Source organism: Piliocolobus tephrosceles, chromosome Y (genome assembly GCF_002776525.5).
Source record: "Piliocolobus tephrosceles isolate RC106 chromosome Y, ASM277652v3, whole genome shotgun sequence".
In the NCBI taxonomy this organism is placed as follows: domain Eukaryota; kingdom Metazoa; phylum Chordata; class Mammalia; order Primates; family Cercopithecidae; genus Piliocolobus; species Piliocolobus tephrosceles.
In genome coordinates this window covers 12,486,968-12,503,638 of record NC_045456.1, presented here as the reverse complement: position 1 = coordinate 12,503,638, position 16,671 = coordinate 12,486,968, and the positions used below count along the sequence as shown (strand labels likewise).

Genomic DNA, 16,671 nt, shown 5'->3' with positions numbered 1-16,671 from the left:
TCCCACCCCTGTGGTCCACTCTAGGAAATCACCCAGTAATTTCTCAATATATATATATATATATATGATGGAATACTACTCAGCCATAAAAAGGAATGAATTAATGGCATTAACAACGACCTGGATGGGATTGGAGACTACTACTCTAAGTGAAGTAACTCAGGAATGGAAAACCACACCTTTTTTTTTTTTTTTTTTTTTGAGACGGAGTCAGTCCCCCAGGCTGGAGTGCAGTGGCGCAATCTTGGCTCACTGCAAGCTCTGCCTCCTGGGTTCACGCCATTCTCCTGCCTCAGCCTCCCAGGTAGCTGGGACTACAGGCGCCCGCCGCCACGCCCAGCTAACATTTTGCATTTTTAGTAGAGACGGGGTTTCACCGTGTTAGCCAGGATGGTCTCAATCTCCTGACCTCGTGATCCGCCCGCCTGGGTCTCCCAGAGTGCTGGGATTACAGGCGTGAGCCACCGTGCCCGGCCGAAAACCACACATTTTATGTTCTCACTAGTAGGTGGGAGCTAAACTATGAAGATGCAAAGGCATAAGAATGACGCAATAGACTTCGGGGACTCAGGGGGAAAGGGTGGGAAGCGGGTGAGGGATAAAAAACTATAAATCGTGTTCAGTGTATACTGCTTGGGTGATGGATGCACCAAAATCTCACAGATCACCACTAAAGAACTTACTCGTGTAACCAAATACCACCTTTTCCTAAAAAAACCATGGAAATAATAAATATATAAATACAATTTAGATAAATGTTGCCAAATTGCCTTGCACCTTGTTGCAACAATTTATACCTCTACCAACAGTGTATGAGAGTGTTTGTTTCCTCATAAAGTGTATCATCCAACTTTTGGAGCCATGCCATCTGAGAGAAAAAAAATCTCCTTGGTTTTTAGCTTGCATTTATTTAATGAATGTGAGGGTGAGCATCTTTTCAAATCTATGTATACCACTTGTATTTTTCTGTGAGCCACCTGTAATTTGTCTATATTTTAGATTTTCTTTTTATATTAATTTGTAATTAAGTTTTATGTAGTAGAGAAGTTAGCGTTTAGTTTGTCAAATGTGCTATAAAGTTTATTTATTTGCTTATCTGTCAGAGATGATTCTGTTTTTTCAAATGTAGTGAAACTTGTTCCTCTCTTTATGTTTTCTGGGTAGGCCTTACCTAGTGTAAAAAAATATATATCCTGTTTTCTTCTGGTGCATCATTTATAGTTTCATTTTTTAATCTTCAAATCTTTCTTCCATATCAATTTATTATTTTCTTAATGATGATTCTCTCACTCTCTCAAATACAATAATAACCTATCTTTTTCCCTTTGCAAAAAATACCTTATTTATCATGTAATAAATTTTCATATATATTTTGGTTCATTTTTAATTCTTCAGTTTTGTGACACATTTGAATAAACGGACAGGGTTAATCTCCATTTTATCTCTTTATCAGATTTCCCCTGACTACCTTCACTTAATTATTTTCCCAGATGTTTAGATTTAGTAAAATTATCAAAAAGAAAAATTCTGTTGGTACTTTATTTTGTAATCACATTCAGCTTATAGATAATTAATGACATAATTGACATCTTTATATTATTGTATTTCTTTCTAATTTCCTTTGTTATCCAATTTAGGCTCTGTGTTGTGGGATTAGAATCATTCCCTTGGATACTGTATTAGCATCCTAGTGCTGTTATAACTAATGACCAGAGACTTAGTGTCTTAAACAACTCAAATTTATCATCTTATAGTTCTGGAGGCCAGAAGTCTGAAATGGGTCTTGCTGGGCTAAAATTGAGGTGTCAGCAGAGCTTTGTTTCTTTCTGGAGGCCCCTTGGGAAGAATTTGTCCCTTTGACTTTTCTAGCTTTTAGAGGCCATCTGCATTCCTTGGCTTATGGCCCCTTTCTCCATCTTTGAAGCCGGCAACATTGCATCTCTCTGACCATACTTCCATAGTCACATCTCTCCCTGATTACAGTTGGAAGAGTTTCTGCACTTTAAAGTACCCATGTGATTAGTTTGAGCCCGCCTAGACAATCCAGGATAATCTCCCTATCTCAAGGACCTTAACTCATCACATTTGCAAAGTTTCTTTTGGCCTCTGAGGTGTCTTCTTCACAAGTTCCAGGGATGAGGATGTGGCCATCTTTGGGGGTCCATTATTTTGCCTACTACAGATATATTCTCAACTGCCATGTCTCTCTTCATCTTCATTGAATTGAACTAGAAAAATCCTAACTCAAAAGAGGATATTTGGATTAACTAAGGCTGGGGAATTGAAAGTCCAAAATGATGTATTTAGCTTAACAGTGTTTAGCGACCAGGATGTTTATTTTTCATTTAAAATTCCCAGTTACTAACCTCAAACGGACCTTTGGACCTGTCCTGCAATCCTGTGACATTGCTGGCCCGTTAGCTGCCTTCTCTTCCACTCCTCTCCTCTTTCCTCAAACCTCCAGGACCTCTTCTCCATCCTCACTCCTAGTGGATTAAATTGCTTCCTATTTTGTTGGATGCTGAGAAGCAATCTGGAGTAAAATCCCACATGCACTCCCACCATCTTCTAACTCACTTGCATCAGTGTCCATATAACTAATGTCCATCTATCATTATAGTGTAAAAGAAGGTCAAACCCTCCACTTGTACTCTGGATCCCACCCCTGTGGTCCACTCTAGGAAATCACCCAGTAATTTCTCAACGTCCCCATCCTCATTTCTTTCCTCTCTATAGTAAATTCTGGCAGCTGATGATTATGTTATAATAGCATTCATTTGAACCCTGGAAGCACCAGACTCACAGGAGAGGGTTCTGCAAATAGATAACCACAAATAAATCCCTGTGATCATCCTAATGTGACAGAGAACAGAAATGTGAGCTTGACTATGTGTCCATTTTCATTGTATCATGATTTTCATTATATCCTATTAGGCTTGACATCATTTCTGTAGGCGTTAGGTCCTGGCTACAGTATTTATCTTCCTGTGAAAGTTATTCACACAGTGAATCTGATCCTGTTTAGAACCTCCATTTGAAGATGTGCATGGGGACCAAGTGGCCAAATTTAGACCAAAGCTACTGTCATAGAGCTTGCCACCAGCCACACATCCCAAGGATCTCAGTAAATATTCGATGTCTATATTCATATACGCAATTCAGTAGCTTCAGAAACCCTCAGGTGATGTCTGTTTCTTTCACCAGTCACACAATTTCCTTCTCATCTATAAATGAGAAAATTATTTGTAAATCATTAGTTCCTATTTTGATAGAAAATATGAAAATAACTGCTGTGGCCTAGGAATATCTTCAAACATTTTGATAGCACAAATCTTTCCCTGGATGTGCGGATAACCACACAGCCTCAGAAATAATCAATGGAGACAAAGCCTCTAGTAGACAAGTTTTATAAGATTGTTTTTGGTAAAGGTTATTTGTTTAGTGGACTCTCTAAAAAGCAGAAACAAAGAGAAAAATCAACTGGATTTAAAAACAAAGCCACAGAGAACATCTGTTCCCTGATATCTTATCTGATGTTCATTCAATCCAAGTTTCAAAAAATTTTCAAAGTCATCATTCCCTTCACTACAAATTAAGTTTGCTAACAATATTGCCATATTTTTTTTTTCCCCGAGGAATGAAAAGAATGTCTGTGCTCATTAAAGGGAGACAAAACTCTTGGCCCGGGCCCCGCATGGGTCACTTTGTGAGTTAAGTTGGAGGGAGAACAGGCCTCATCTCCACCCTACAACCAATCCAATACCAGGTAAGGCAGGAGGGCCTTTCTTAAGGAGAAGAGCGACATGGCCTAAGAGTCACTAGTATTCATTTTTCACAATTGCCTAAGTGATTTTCTTCTTATTTGAGCTGAGAGTCTCTATGTGTGAGATTAGCATGAAAAAATACAACAGGGTGGGGATTTCCTCTTGGAAAGAACATGCTGTGGTTGTGGTAGTGAACAAAGTGTGACAAGAAAGCCAAAGGTGCAAGGCATATGCCAGTAAAATATGCATGTCTTGTCAGCCCACTGGCCTTGCCTATCTCTCTCCTCTGAACTCTGTCATGACCTCCAATGGAGTCTCAGGTTCCTGCTTCAAGAAAAAACATGGCCCTAAGACTCACTATCCAAAGAAAAACTCTCATCAGCATTTTTGTGCTACTCTTTCTAGTCAAAGAACTGAGCCTCCTACTGCAGAGGCAAGTTGCCCAAGTTCACATATGTGAGGAGTGACAGGATGAGTTCACAAGTCCTAGTCTTTATACCTCCAAGCCAGCATTCTTTCTGTTAGCCACAGCTGAGCCAAGAGAACTCCACCACTGGCACTGTGGGTGACAGAACGTGAACATATGTGTGTACAGCAAGGTAGGTCAACTTCAGCACATGGGGCCTGATAATTTTTGTTGCAAGGGGCTGTCCTATTTATTATAGGGTGTTGGGCAGCATCCTCAGGCTTTTCCCACTAGATGCTAGGAGTATCCATCCCCTAAGCTGCGACAACCAAAAATATATCCAGACATTGCCAGATGTCCCCAAGGCATGGGGGGCAAAATCAATCCTGCTTGAGAACCACATATTTGTGTGTATATGTGTATACGTATATATGCATATATGTTGTGTGTATGTGTGTATATATATATGAACTATTTATGAATAAATGTTCATGAAGCATCCCCTCAACCTCCTCCAAAAGAAAACAAAGTATAAGAGAAGTTTTGCAGATACCAAAATCCTCTGTGGAAATATTCTAGCTTCTAGAAGCTTCCTATCCCTCTTCTGCTGTCCTTTAAGTTTAGGGCACACTGCCCAATGTTGTTCTTCATGGCAGATTTACTCTATGTGTATAATATCGTAGTTTTTCATTCTGTCTCAAAGTAGCTGTCTGCTACATACTAATACAAATTAAAAAGGGCCTTTATAGGCCAGGTGCAGTGGCTCATGCCTGTAATCCCAACACAGCACTTTGGGAGGTTGAGGCAGGCGGATCACAAGGTCAAGGGATTGAGACCATCCTGGCCAACATGGTGAAAGCCCATCTCTACTAAAAATACAAAAATTAGCTGAGCGTGGTGGTGTGCACCTGTAATCCCAGCTACTCGGGAGGCTGAGGTAGTAGAATCACTTGAACCCAGGAGGTGGAGGTTGCAGTGAGCCAAGGTCGTGCTACTGCACTCCAGCCTGGCAACAGAGTGAGACTCCATCCCCCCCCCGCCCAAAAAAGGGGGGGGCCTTTATAGACAATAGTAAACATACAGAGACAAAGTTTTATGGATTCAAGGAATTCAAGTACATGTGTCTCATCTTTAGTGGAATCAGGATCTGTTTAAAACACAAACATCAGCCAATCAGGTGTGCACTGGCTCCAGTGCAACATAGAACACACCAGCTGAAAAACTGGCTAAAAAGGAGTTAACTTCGGTAAAATCCCTGATTCCAAGTTGGCATAGGGTCAAATGACAAGTTTAACCGAGTGTTAAGGCATTCTTTTCAAATGGGTTATTTTAAAACCAGACTGAGGTATTCACAGCTTTTCTTCTGACCCTTTAAGATGACCTTTCTGAAAATTATTTTTAATTGGTTGTTCTGAATCCATATAGACTGTTGATATACATACAGCTTTCCTTTGTAATGCTCCAAGTTGACCTTCCCTTTAAATAAACATATTAGCTGACATGCAAATTGTCCCTCTTGAACATGTCCTTCAAATGGACACTAATGCCAGCCAACAACCAAGAAGCTGTAGTTTCCTTCCTGTGTGAATATTAGGTGTGAGAAGAGTTCACAGCTCATGGCTTTGGCAGAGCCAATATTTGACTTGCAGTGTTCCCTGGCAGAAAGGCAGACGAGGCCTTACCTTTGGGAATGGTGATCTGACAGCTCAGGTCACAGTCCTGTTGCAACTGATAAAAAGCCACTTCCTGCAGCCGGGCCCTCTCCAGCTCTGAGAGACTCTGGATGGGGACTGACCTCAGCCGTACACTGCGGCCTGACATGCTGTTCCAGGTGAAATCACCCTGTAGGCCAAAGAAAAAAAAAAAATCAAGAGTTACAGAGTTCACCTACCTCTCACAAATCTCATCCTCTTTTAGTAATAAAGTCAAGCAAACCACCTTTGTGTTCCAAGATTGGGTCTCAATTCCCAAAGTCAAATCCTCTTTTATTTCACTGTGGATTTTCTCAGTTAATTGCAAATGTCAAAATCTCAAGTATCTGCTGGGTCACATGATCTCATCTTATTATGCATATAGGCCTAAAGAAACTATGTAGAAAGATACTGTGAGGGTCCTACTTCTTCCTTTGTATGGGAACACACGGGAACTTTTAACTTTTGTGAAATACTGTGCTGCTGCTAATTGCCATCATGTACATCAGATATAGGGGGATGAGTGTGTATTGAGAGCCTGCCGTGTGCCAGTGGCTGCATCAAGGGCATTTTTAAAAATTGGCAAATAAAAATGGTACATATTCATGGGGCACATGGTGATATTTCTATACATACGGTTATTAGATATGTATTTCTAATAATTAGTAACTAATATCAAACATTTATTATTTCTTTGGTTGCTAACATTCAATATCCTCCTTCTAGCTATTTGAGATTATGTATTGCTGTTAACTATTGTCAAGGGCTTTTTAGTTAATCCCTCCAACAACCTTATGAAGTGGTTAACATTTTTTACCTATCTCATGTAAAATTTAATAATATAATCTAGTATAATATATGACAATACATTATAATAGATAGTAAAGTTTATACTTATGGTATATTACATGAATAGTATAGTGACATATAGTATCTATACATATAGTCATATAATATAGATGATGAAACTGAGGCTTGAGGAGGTTAAGTAATTCTCCCCAAATCATAAAACTTACAAGATTTGGAATGAGGACTCAAGCTAAGAATGTAGGGCTTTAAACTCTATGCTAATATTGTAACCATTGAGGTTCTATTTATATACTCTCATGAGTTATTTTGAACACAATAAGCTTAGAGATGTGATCAATAGGAAGACGTTTAGTATTTATAGAGACATTTGATACTAAAATACTCCACATCAAAGAGTCAAAGATTCCGACAATCTTAAAAGTGTACTCATGTGTACACATGCACACCCTTGCAGCCCACTGAGGGTGAATGGCTCCACCCTCAATGCAGACAGTGGGAAAGTCATGCCCAAAGAAAAAGTACTTTATAATCCTCTGAAGCCCAGTGTCTCCTTACTAAAGAAGACTTCCTGTGAATCTCATATATAAGTCATGCTGCAACAGCTTTGAAGAGGCAGCTACTGTTGCTCAATGATCAAGAAAAGAAAAGTTCTATTGGGGAAGGAGAGGTGCTGGCCCACGCAGGGACTCACTGCAATAAATGGAACACTTACAGAATCCCATAAGACTTCACCATCTTAAAGAAGTCACTCGCCTGGGCGCGGTGGCTCATGCCTGTAATCCCAGCACTTCGGGAGGCTGAGGTGGGTGGATCACTTGAGGTCAGGAGTTTGAGACCAGCCTGGCCAACATGGCAAAACCCCGTCTCTACTAAAAATACAAAATTAACTGGGCATGGTGGTGCATGCCTGTAGTCCCAGCTACTTGGGAGGCCGAGGCAGGAGAATCGCTTCAACCTGGGAGGCAGAGGTTGCAGTGAGCCAAGACTGCACCACTGCATTCCAGCCTGGGCAACAAGAACAAAACTCTGTCTTAAAAAAAAAAAAAAAAAAAGAAGTCACTCACCTTAAAGAAGGGAGACAGAAAGACTGGTCCCAGCAACAAAGTGCCATAGCACTTTGTTTCACACTGGTAGCAAATTCCTGCCTAGTGTATTTATTCCAAAAGTGAATGGCACTATGTTAATTCTTTGATATTTTCCCTGTTTATCTGGGATTTCATTCATTCATTTAATATATGAGTATATTATACTCTGGTAGGGGCAGCAAATGAACGGGGTAAGTAAAAGGAATGGTGTGTTAAATAATGATAACTGTTAGGGAGAAGAAAAAGGCAAAGAAGAGGAAGTAGAAGAAAGGAATTTGCAGTTTTAGAGACAGCAGTCAGGGAAGACATCACTGAGAAGGTAAAATTGAGCAAGTGCTAAAAGAAGTTATGGCTTTTAGTTTCTTTGCCTTGACATGTATGAATTACATCCAGTGGATAATGAAGAAGACTAGCAGGAACCCAGAAGGAGCTCAGGGAGGGTGATGCAGGAGGGGATGTGGGGAGAGGAGTGAGTGAGCAAATCTAGTCAAAGTGAGGAGGCTGCAGTCACATTCAGTGAACAGAAGAAAATTCTTCTGGGGCTAGTGTGTTTTGAATTTTTTCTTCCTTTTTTCTTTTTTTTTTTCTTTTGGTATAACCAGACTAACAATAAATAGGACATGTAGATATTATGGTCGGGGACTCAGGCCTTGGGTGTAACCCTCACTCACCCTCTAAGCTTAGAGTACAAGGAACACTATTGGGGAATTTTTTTTATTATTATTTTCTTCCAGATAGAAAGTCCCCAGATGAGTTTATAAATTTTAGATACGAAGCTTAGGTACCTAAGGGAGCTGATTGCTATTTGAAGTGTCAAAGCAGAATTACATACCTATTCTTTAAAAGCATTTAAAGATGTGACCTCCAATGGGCTTAATTATCTGTAGTAGGGGTTTGACAATCTTTTTCTGCAAAGACCACACAGAAAATATATCAGGCTTTGTGAGCCATGTGATCTCTGTTACAACTACTCAACTCTGGCTTGGTGGCATGAAAGCAGCCACATATAATTTATAAATCAGTGAGTGTGGCCATATTCCAATAAAACTTTATTTACAAAAACAGCAGGCTGGTTTTGGCTGGCGGGCTAGAGTTTCCCAACCTGTGAACTACAGCTTATGACTGAAATCAACTAATTCCTTTAAGGGACATTTTGTTCTTATTTACTAAGTCCTTCTGGTTAATTAATTCAAACAATATTTAATAAGCACAGATGAGATGCTAAGCTCTGTGGTAGGCTTGGGACTATTAAGATGACAACACAATCCTTGTCCTCAGAGTTAACCTTCAGGTAGGAAGAACACAAGCAATCCATAAAACACAGAGATTGTGATACTAGAAATAGGTACTAAATGCAATGAATGCCTAGGAAAGAAGGCTTTGTTATCTATCTGGAGGATCAACGAAAGCTTTATAGAGAAGGTAGTGTTTCAGTGGAGGCTTGAAAGTTGAGTAAGAGGGGGCAGGGTTCGCCCAGTAGCAATGCAACTTTAGCAGCAGGTGCCAAGGCAAATGAGTTTGAGAAAACAGGCTTGTTCAGGGAATTACAAGGCTGGAAGGAGGAAAATGGCAAGAGGTGAAGCCAAGCAGAAGTCAGGGCCAGATTCTGTAGGGCTGTCTCTGTTGGCAATGCAAACTAGATTAGAGTTTCCTCCATAGGTGATGGCTAGTCATTCAGGAACTTTGAGCTAGAGAGGAACATGAGAAAATTTGAATTGTAGGGAAGATGACCGGAAACAAGTTTCCTAAGGAATTAAAGGGGAGAGCAAGTCAAAGATGTGGGGATGAGAAAAGACTCTGTGCTAAGTAGGATGCTGATTCCAATTTGAACAGACACGGGAGACACTTAGAACCACATAGATGCTGGAGAATAAACTGGATGCAGTGAGGGGAAGAGAAGGAGTAATCTAGCCTGACTCTTGAGTTTCTAGTTTCAGCAACTGGGCAGATAGTAACACTAATCACCAAGATGGGGAATGGCAGAGGGAATTAGGTTTGCAGGGGGAGAAGGAAGATCACCCAGTTTTGGACATGGTGAAAATGGTATTTTCTTTTGAAAAAATAGAATTAAAACATTACTAAGTCTGGCAAAACAGAACCTGGCCAATTTATATTTTTCTTGAGCCTTGATTTTCTTCTCTCAATTAAAATGGTTCCAACACAATCAAATAATATATGTTTTTTCAAACTGTTTACAAGTGACTACACTTAGCATAATAAAAAGTGAAGTGCGATGCTTCAAGTTTACTTTAGTTCATTATATATTGCAGCCCATGGTTCTTAACTTCTTGGATTTTTAAACTTCTTTGGTATATTTGGAATTGTTAACCAAAAGAGAGATCTGAGGTTATTTTGTTATGGCAGACCCAGTTGACCAAGACAATATCCGTATTTTTTGTTTCCTTATTTTTACTTCTTAAATTTCTGTGGGTTCATAGTAGGTTTATATATTTATGGGGTACATGATTTCAAATTTGTTTAGATTTTATAAGTGTAGATGAAATTGAAATTCACCCAATGTCTCTGGATAGACTAAAGACCTTGGCAGTTGTAAAAATATCTTTCTATTCTAGGGTACTATGTGACAGCATTAATAAAGGGCAGCAATATGACAAAATGATATAGGATAATGGTCCTTGGTGGGGTAATGTTGCCCCCAGTGAGCATTTAGCAATGTCTGGAGACATTTTTGGTTGTTATAAATGGGGCAGCGTTTGATAGTGACAGCTAGAAGATAGAGGCTAGGGATGCTGCTAAGCACCTTGTAATGCACAGGACTACTGCCCAAAACCAAGAACTAACTGAATCAAAATGTCTATAGTGCAGAGGTTGAGAAACCTTGGTTTAGCATAAATAAGTCTGCTGTTAAGCCCAAATTACATAGAATCTCCATAAAATGATGGTGCTGGGAAATATTAACAATTATTTATATATTTTGTTTATCATAAAAATATGCACTATATATTCATATATATATCATACATTACTATGTGTATTTTATATGTATTTTTCTACATATTGTACACATAAGCAAAATCATAGGGCTTATTTTAAGCTAGTTTTAAGAAGCACAAATGCTACAAACCTAATTAAAAGAAGCAAACCAAAAAAAGTTTGAAAACAATAGAGTCTTGATTAACTGGAGAACAACCCACCAAAAGTGTTAACTAAAGAGATTTCCTTCCCACCGGAATTATATGTCTCTATGTTTAGAAAAAAAGAAGCAAAAGACAAACAAAAACCCAAACAATCTAATATCTATGCTTTATTCAGAAAGTCATTCTTTTGAGCTAAGTTGCATTTTTACAAACAGACTTGATTTTCCCATGAAATAAAATTGATTGAAATAATTTTGGTTTTGTTCTACACCACATTGTTTTCTTATATCCTTGGGGCTAGTCTCTAATTGCAGCATCTCTTTAATCTCATCCAACTGTAAACTCCCCAAGGCCAAACAAGGGGTGAGGCAGGGATGTTCAAAATGTGGTTTGTGGACCCAAGGCATCAGAATCACCTGGGCAGATGATCATTGTTAAATATGTAGGCTCCTTCGGCTGTAAGGTAGATTTAGAGAATTAGAATCACAAGGAATAGGTCCCAAGCACCTCCATTATAAAGCAGCATCCCCAGATGAGTCTTACTTTTTGCATAATAAAGATTGAGTCTCACTGGTATGGTGGTGAAGACTTGGATTCAAACAGAAGGCAGCTCTTTGGTAAGATTCAGAAACTCTCTGATCATGGGTTTTCTCATTAATAAGGAGGAGAAAAGAACAAGACTTAATGCTCAGTTTGTAGGGATAATATCAGACAACACAAATGAATTTCTTGTGGAAAGCTTATAATCTCCCACAAGACCTGAATAAGTGGACATTTAAGTTATAATTAATATTAATCATCATCACTCTAAATTTGCATCCCCATCTGATGTGGTTAGGATGTTTGTCCCCTCCAAATCTCATGTTGAAATATAATCACTAATGTTGGAGGTGGGGCCTGGTGGGAGGTGTTTGGGTCATGAGGGTGGATCCCTCATGAATGTCTTGGTGCTGCTGTCCTTGCAATAGTGAATTCTTGCTCCGAGTTCATGTGAGATATGGTTGTTTAAAAGAGCATGGCACTTCCCTCTTTCTCTTGCTTCTGCTCTTATCATGTGACAGGCTGGCTCCCTGTTGCCTTCCATCCTGAGTAAAAGTTACCTGAGGCCATTACTAGAAGCTGAGCAGATGACACCACCATGCTTCCTGTACAGCCTGCAGAACTGTGAGCCAATTAAACCTCTTTTCCTTTCTTTATAAATTACCCAGTCTCAGGTATTTTTATGGTGATACAAGAAGGACCTAGCACAGCATCTTAACTTGGAAGTTTTAGAGACACCAAAAACTCTTAAGAAATGTGTGCTGAATTACACAGCAAGTTTTACAAGGTGATAAGAGGTAGAGAAGGAGGTAGCGCAGGGTGAGGGGAATAGGAGTGCTGCATGAGCTACTAGGAAAGCCTTACAGAGAACATGATTTTTGCACCAAACCTTAAGGAGGTGAGGGAATGAGCCAGGCGGGTTTCGGGAGCCCAGTAGCCCAGGCAGAGACTGGTTGACATAGGTATAGCATAGCATGGTGGCTAAAAGCAAGGGGTGGCAAGCTGGGCTGCCTGAGTTTGCGTCCCAGTTTTGCCACTTACTAGCCAGCTGTGTGGCTTTTTAGCAAGCTACTTATACTCCCCATGCCCCACTTTCCTCATCTATGAAACGGGGATGATGATAGGGATTTTGCTGATACAAGCTGACTAGCCCGGGAGCCAAGGACTGCCTACTTATTGTTTTCATAAATCAAGTTTTATTGATTTATGAAAACCACAGCCACACTCATTCATTGTTATTGTCTATGGCAGCCTACAGGCCACAATTGCAGAGTTGAGTTGTTGCAACAGAGACTGCACAGTCCACGAAGCTGCTGTTCCGTAAAGGGCCATTAACCATCTGGCCCTTTATGGAAAAGGTTTGCTGACCCCTGGACTGGACTAAAAGTAAAGGCACATCTATGATTAGGATCTGCCTTTTGCCAAAACCATTTTCCTCCTCTCCTAAGATTTTGTCTCTGAGAAACATCCCAGAGAGCCTGTAAAAAAAAAAAAAAAAAATCACACAACATAACAATGATTTAGCATATTTAAAAATATGCAAATGCTAGCATGAAATAGAAGTGGTTATCTGCAAATGACCTGTTCACCTGGGTTACTGATAAACTAAAGAAGTAGAAATGAACACTGTCAAACCCAGGGCTGGGCTAACACCATCTAAAAAAACAAATGTCACTTACATCTTGTTTCCAGTGGAAAGAACCTTTCCAATGGTTAGCATAGAGGGGACATACTGGAAGTTCTCAAGGGCAAAAACGTCAGAGCAAAAGGTCAATTTCATTTCTGTGTAGTCCCAGTTGAATTGTGGACTTTTCTAATTGGCCATCAATTTAATTCTTAGTTCTAAGCTCTCTTGAGTCTTGGATGGGAGGAAGGTAAGACAGCCTGCACAAATCTCAGGGTTGCAGAAAGTGGAAACACTGGCATGAATTAGAAACTTCTCAATGACAGGGCCAGCAGCTGATGGTTCTACTTGTCTTTCTCTAATTAAATTTAGTTCACTGAAATTAGAACGACCTCCAGAGATAGATTAGACCTTGAAGATGCTGCTCACATTTATAGATGGTCCACTCTCTGCTAGTTACTGTTCTAAGCCTTTTATTTATATTATCTCATTTAATTCTTACAACAACCCAAGGACTATGTTACCATCATTATTCGCATATTTCAGATGAAGAAACTGAGGCACGGAACTTAAGTAACTTGCCAAGAGCACACACCAATTAAGTGGCAGAGTTAGGATTTGGAGCCAGGCTTTAGGTTCTGGAATTTAGACTCATAACCACTATATGTATTTGACAACATTTCATGATAAATCAATTCAAACCTCTAACTTTACAAATGAGCAAAGCAGCTGCAGTGGCATAATGGGATCTGGGACATCAGGGTCATGTTCCCCTCTTTCCACCACCAAGCCCTTTCATTATGAGACATACTCTTATAATAATGAAAGCCAGACAGTGTTTAAAAATTCAGAGGCTTAAAGTTTCCTCTTTTGTAAAAGACAGCACAAGCACATCAGATTTATTCTTAGCCTTATATAATATCCAAACTGTTCCCCCAAACCCATATTTATCACAGCCACAGCAACTAAAATGTTGCACCCATATTCAAGAAGTTAAGAGGGAAAGAAAACCACCCTTTCAGACTTCAAAATAGCCTGTGCCAGAATCTTTTACAGAAATCAGCCCAATTATGCTGTTCTGTTAATCACAACACAATCTTTTCTGCTTGAGTTTGCTCATTTCAAGCTGCCACAACATCATTAATCTAAAAATAAGGTTCTCATAAATCCGTATCAACACAGTTTTTAGCTGTCACACGTCGCACACACTGATCAATCCAGTTTTCTTCCTAAATCACAAGATGGATGTGAAAGAATCACCAAATTTTATTACAATTGTTTTCTGAAAAAGAAGTGTAAGTATAGATATTTATATTGCTTACCCATAAATTATAATCAGCTGCGTCTTTGCTGTCCTCCCTAATCTAACTGAACTAAGCTTGGAGTAGGAAGTTGAGTCTGTTTTTTAAAAATTATTTTTTTGGTAAAAAATGCATCCTGAAATGGCAGATCATATCGAATGTCTGAGAAATGGCCTAGCTGGCATAGCTGTGACTCCCACGATACCTTTTGTTGCCAGAGACCTCCGCTACTGTGAATCTTGGGACCAAAAATATGCAATCTTTTCATTGGATCATTGAGAAGTTCCTGTCCTTTCAGAACGGAGACAGGCTGTGTCCCTGAGTAAGTGCACAAATGAGTGAGTGCGTTTGTTTGTATGTGTATGCGTGCGTGCGTGTGTGTGTGTGTGTGTGTGAGTGAGAGAGAGAGAGAGAGAGAGTTGAGGAGGAGGAAAGAGGGGAGGGAAGGGACAAAAAGAATGAGAGAAATTGAAACTGGATTTCCTGTTTCTTATTTTAATAAGAACATTTTGAAGAAATATACTCAAGTTAGAAAAGGATTCCTCTAAAAAAATCCTCTTTTCCACAGGGATCTACAAATGGTAATTGAATTGTAACTGTGCAAACTGTCCTTATTAGGAATCAACCAAAGAATGTTGGAAGCCACTGGTGAAACCCCTGAGAGCAAGATAAAGCACATAGGATGCATTATTTGTTTAGGACAAATTCTCAGTTCTTAAATTATGTTTTAAAACTACTGACTCCATTTTTCTAACACTAGCCACACACATTAAAAAGAAAAAGTTTTCATTCTCTTTTACACCGAAGCATAACACATGCTCTGTATTTTATCCTCTTTGTGGGACAGCAGTCCTTGAGAAGTTATTCATTTCCTGAACAGAGGGTGTGGAGGTCAGAGTGAATATGCTCACATGGCCATGTCTAAGAGGGTTCAGCTTAGGGTGGGGGTTGGGGGTGGCATTCATGAAGAGCACAGGGAAAAGGGAAGATTAATTCCAATCGTGAATTACCTTGATCTCCATGTATTCCACATGGCACTGAACCAAATACAACTCGAAAAGACATCTTTGTTTCCCAGTCAGTAGGAAGTACTAGTTCTCTCATGGGTCTCAAGTGAATTCCAACAAAAGAATCACTGTGATTATAATTGACAAACCGGGAAATGATTTCATGGAAGATCTTACTGATTCAAAATTAAGGACTTGCTATGCTTTTACCAGGATTCCGTGAAGCTAATCATGTAAGCCACACATAGCCTCTGCTGCTGCTGCTGCTGCGGAAGGAATTTTAAAGCAGTAAAATATTCCAGGTGGTTTTATTTACTAGAATGATTAAACTTAAACAGAGATTCAGAGTAAAATCTACCTGTTACTGCACATACCTCCACCACCACTACCCCAAAAACTCTGAGGTTGAAAATACACATTATTCCAGTAGACAGTCAATATGGCTCATACTGGATACTCATCAATGGAAGTTACATCCTCATTTAAAGATATCTAATATCTTAATATATCTAATAGCTTAATATATTATTTCACATGAAATTAATATATAATTCATGTTTTATTATTAGGCAAATGAGCCTTTAGTTTATGAATAGATGACAGCAACATGTAGTTCTGACTGAGCACTTACTAAGTGTCAGGCATTGTTTTAGGCATTTTATGGGTACTGACTTATCTAACCATCAAAATAATTCTTAGCAGTAGGTTACATTATTATCCTCATATTACAGATGAGGAAACAGAAGCTCAGAGGAGTTAAGTAACTTGCCCAAAGATTCACAGCTCATAAGTAATGCGGCTGTCATCCCAACCACTATGAGCTTACAAATTAACTGGAAGACAAAGCCACAGTTCAGAGTCAGTACTAATAGGAGCCATGTTATAAGTATCTAATAAGGAAGAGACAGTGATGAAATAAGAATGATTATCTAAGACTAGAGTGGTCTGTTAAATCAATTATTTGATGGAGACACACACTGTCAGGTCAATAAATGTTTCATAAGAAGGTGACTCTTTAAGTGAATAATCTCAAATAATCTCGAGAGACAACATCTTGTGAAAATGCTAGTCTGTTTTAAGAGTGGAAGCAAGGTAGGCCTTGAGAGGAAATGCAGAAATAATGGAGAAGGTGTGTATATTTGGTATTCTTTGGAAAATGCATTCAAATCAGGAAAACAAAACGTAAAAATAAGGAATCCTTTTTAAGATTTAAATAACAACTCTTTAAGTAAAACCAATTAAGAGACCAAATAGCCACTGAAAGAGCCTTGGAAATAAATATCAGGAAGCAATTAAAAGGTTCAATCTGTGGAAGAGTTTTGCTAATCACAAAAAATGCTGAGAG

General features: G+C 39.2%; 1 protein-coding gene across 1 annotated transcript in view; it reads right to left on the bottom strand.

The window, feature by feature from the left end:
• ARHGAP6 (Rho GTPase activating protein 6) overlaps positions 1–16,671 on the bottom strand; it is a 522,948-nt gene that overhangs the window by 107,652 nt on the left and 398,625 nt on the right. The window contains exon 2 of the mRNA XM_023198723.2: positions 5,853–6,012. Coding sequence (XP_023054491.1) covers positions 5,853–6,012 — 160 coding nt within the window. The remainder of the gene's footprint in view (positions 1–5,852; positions 6,013–16,671) is intronic.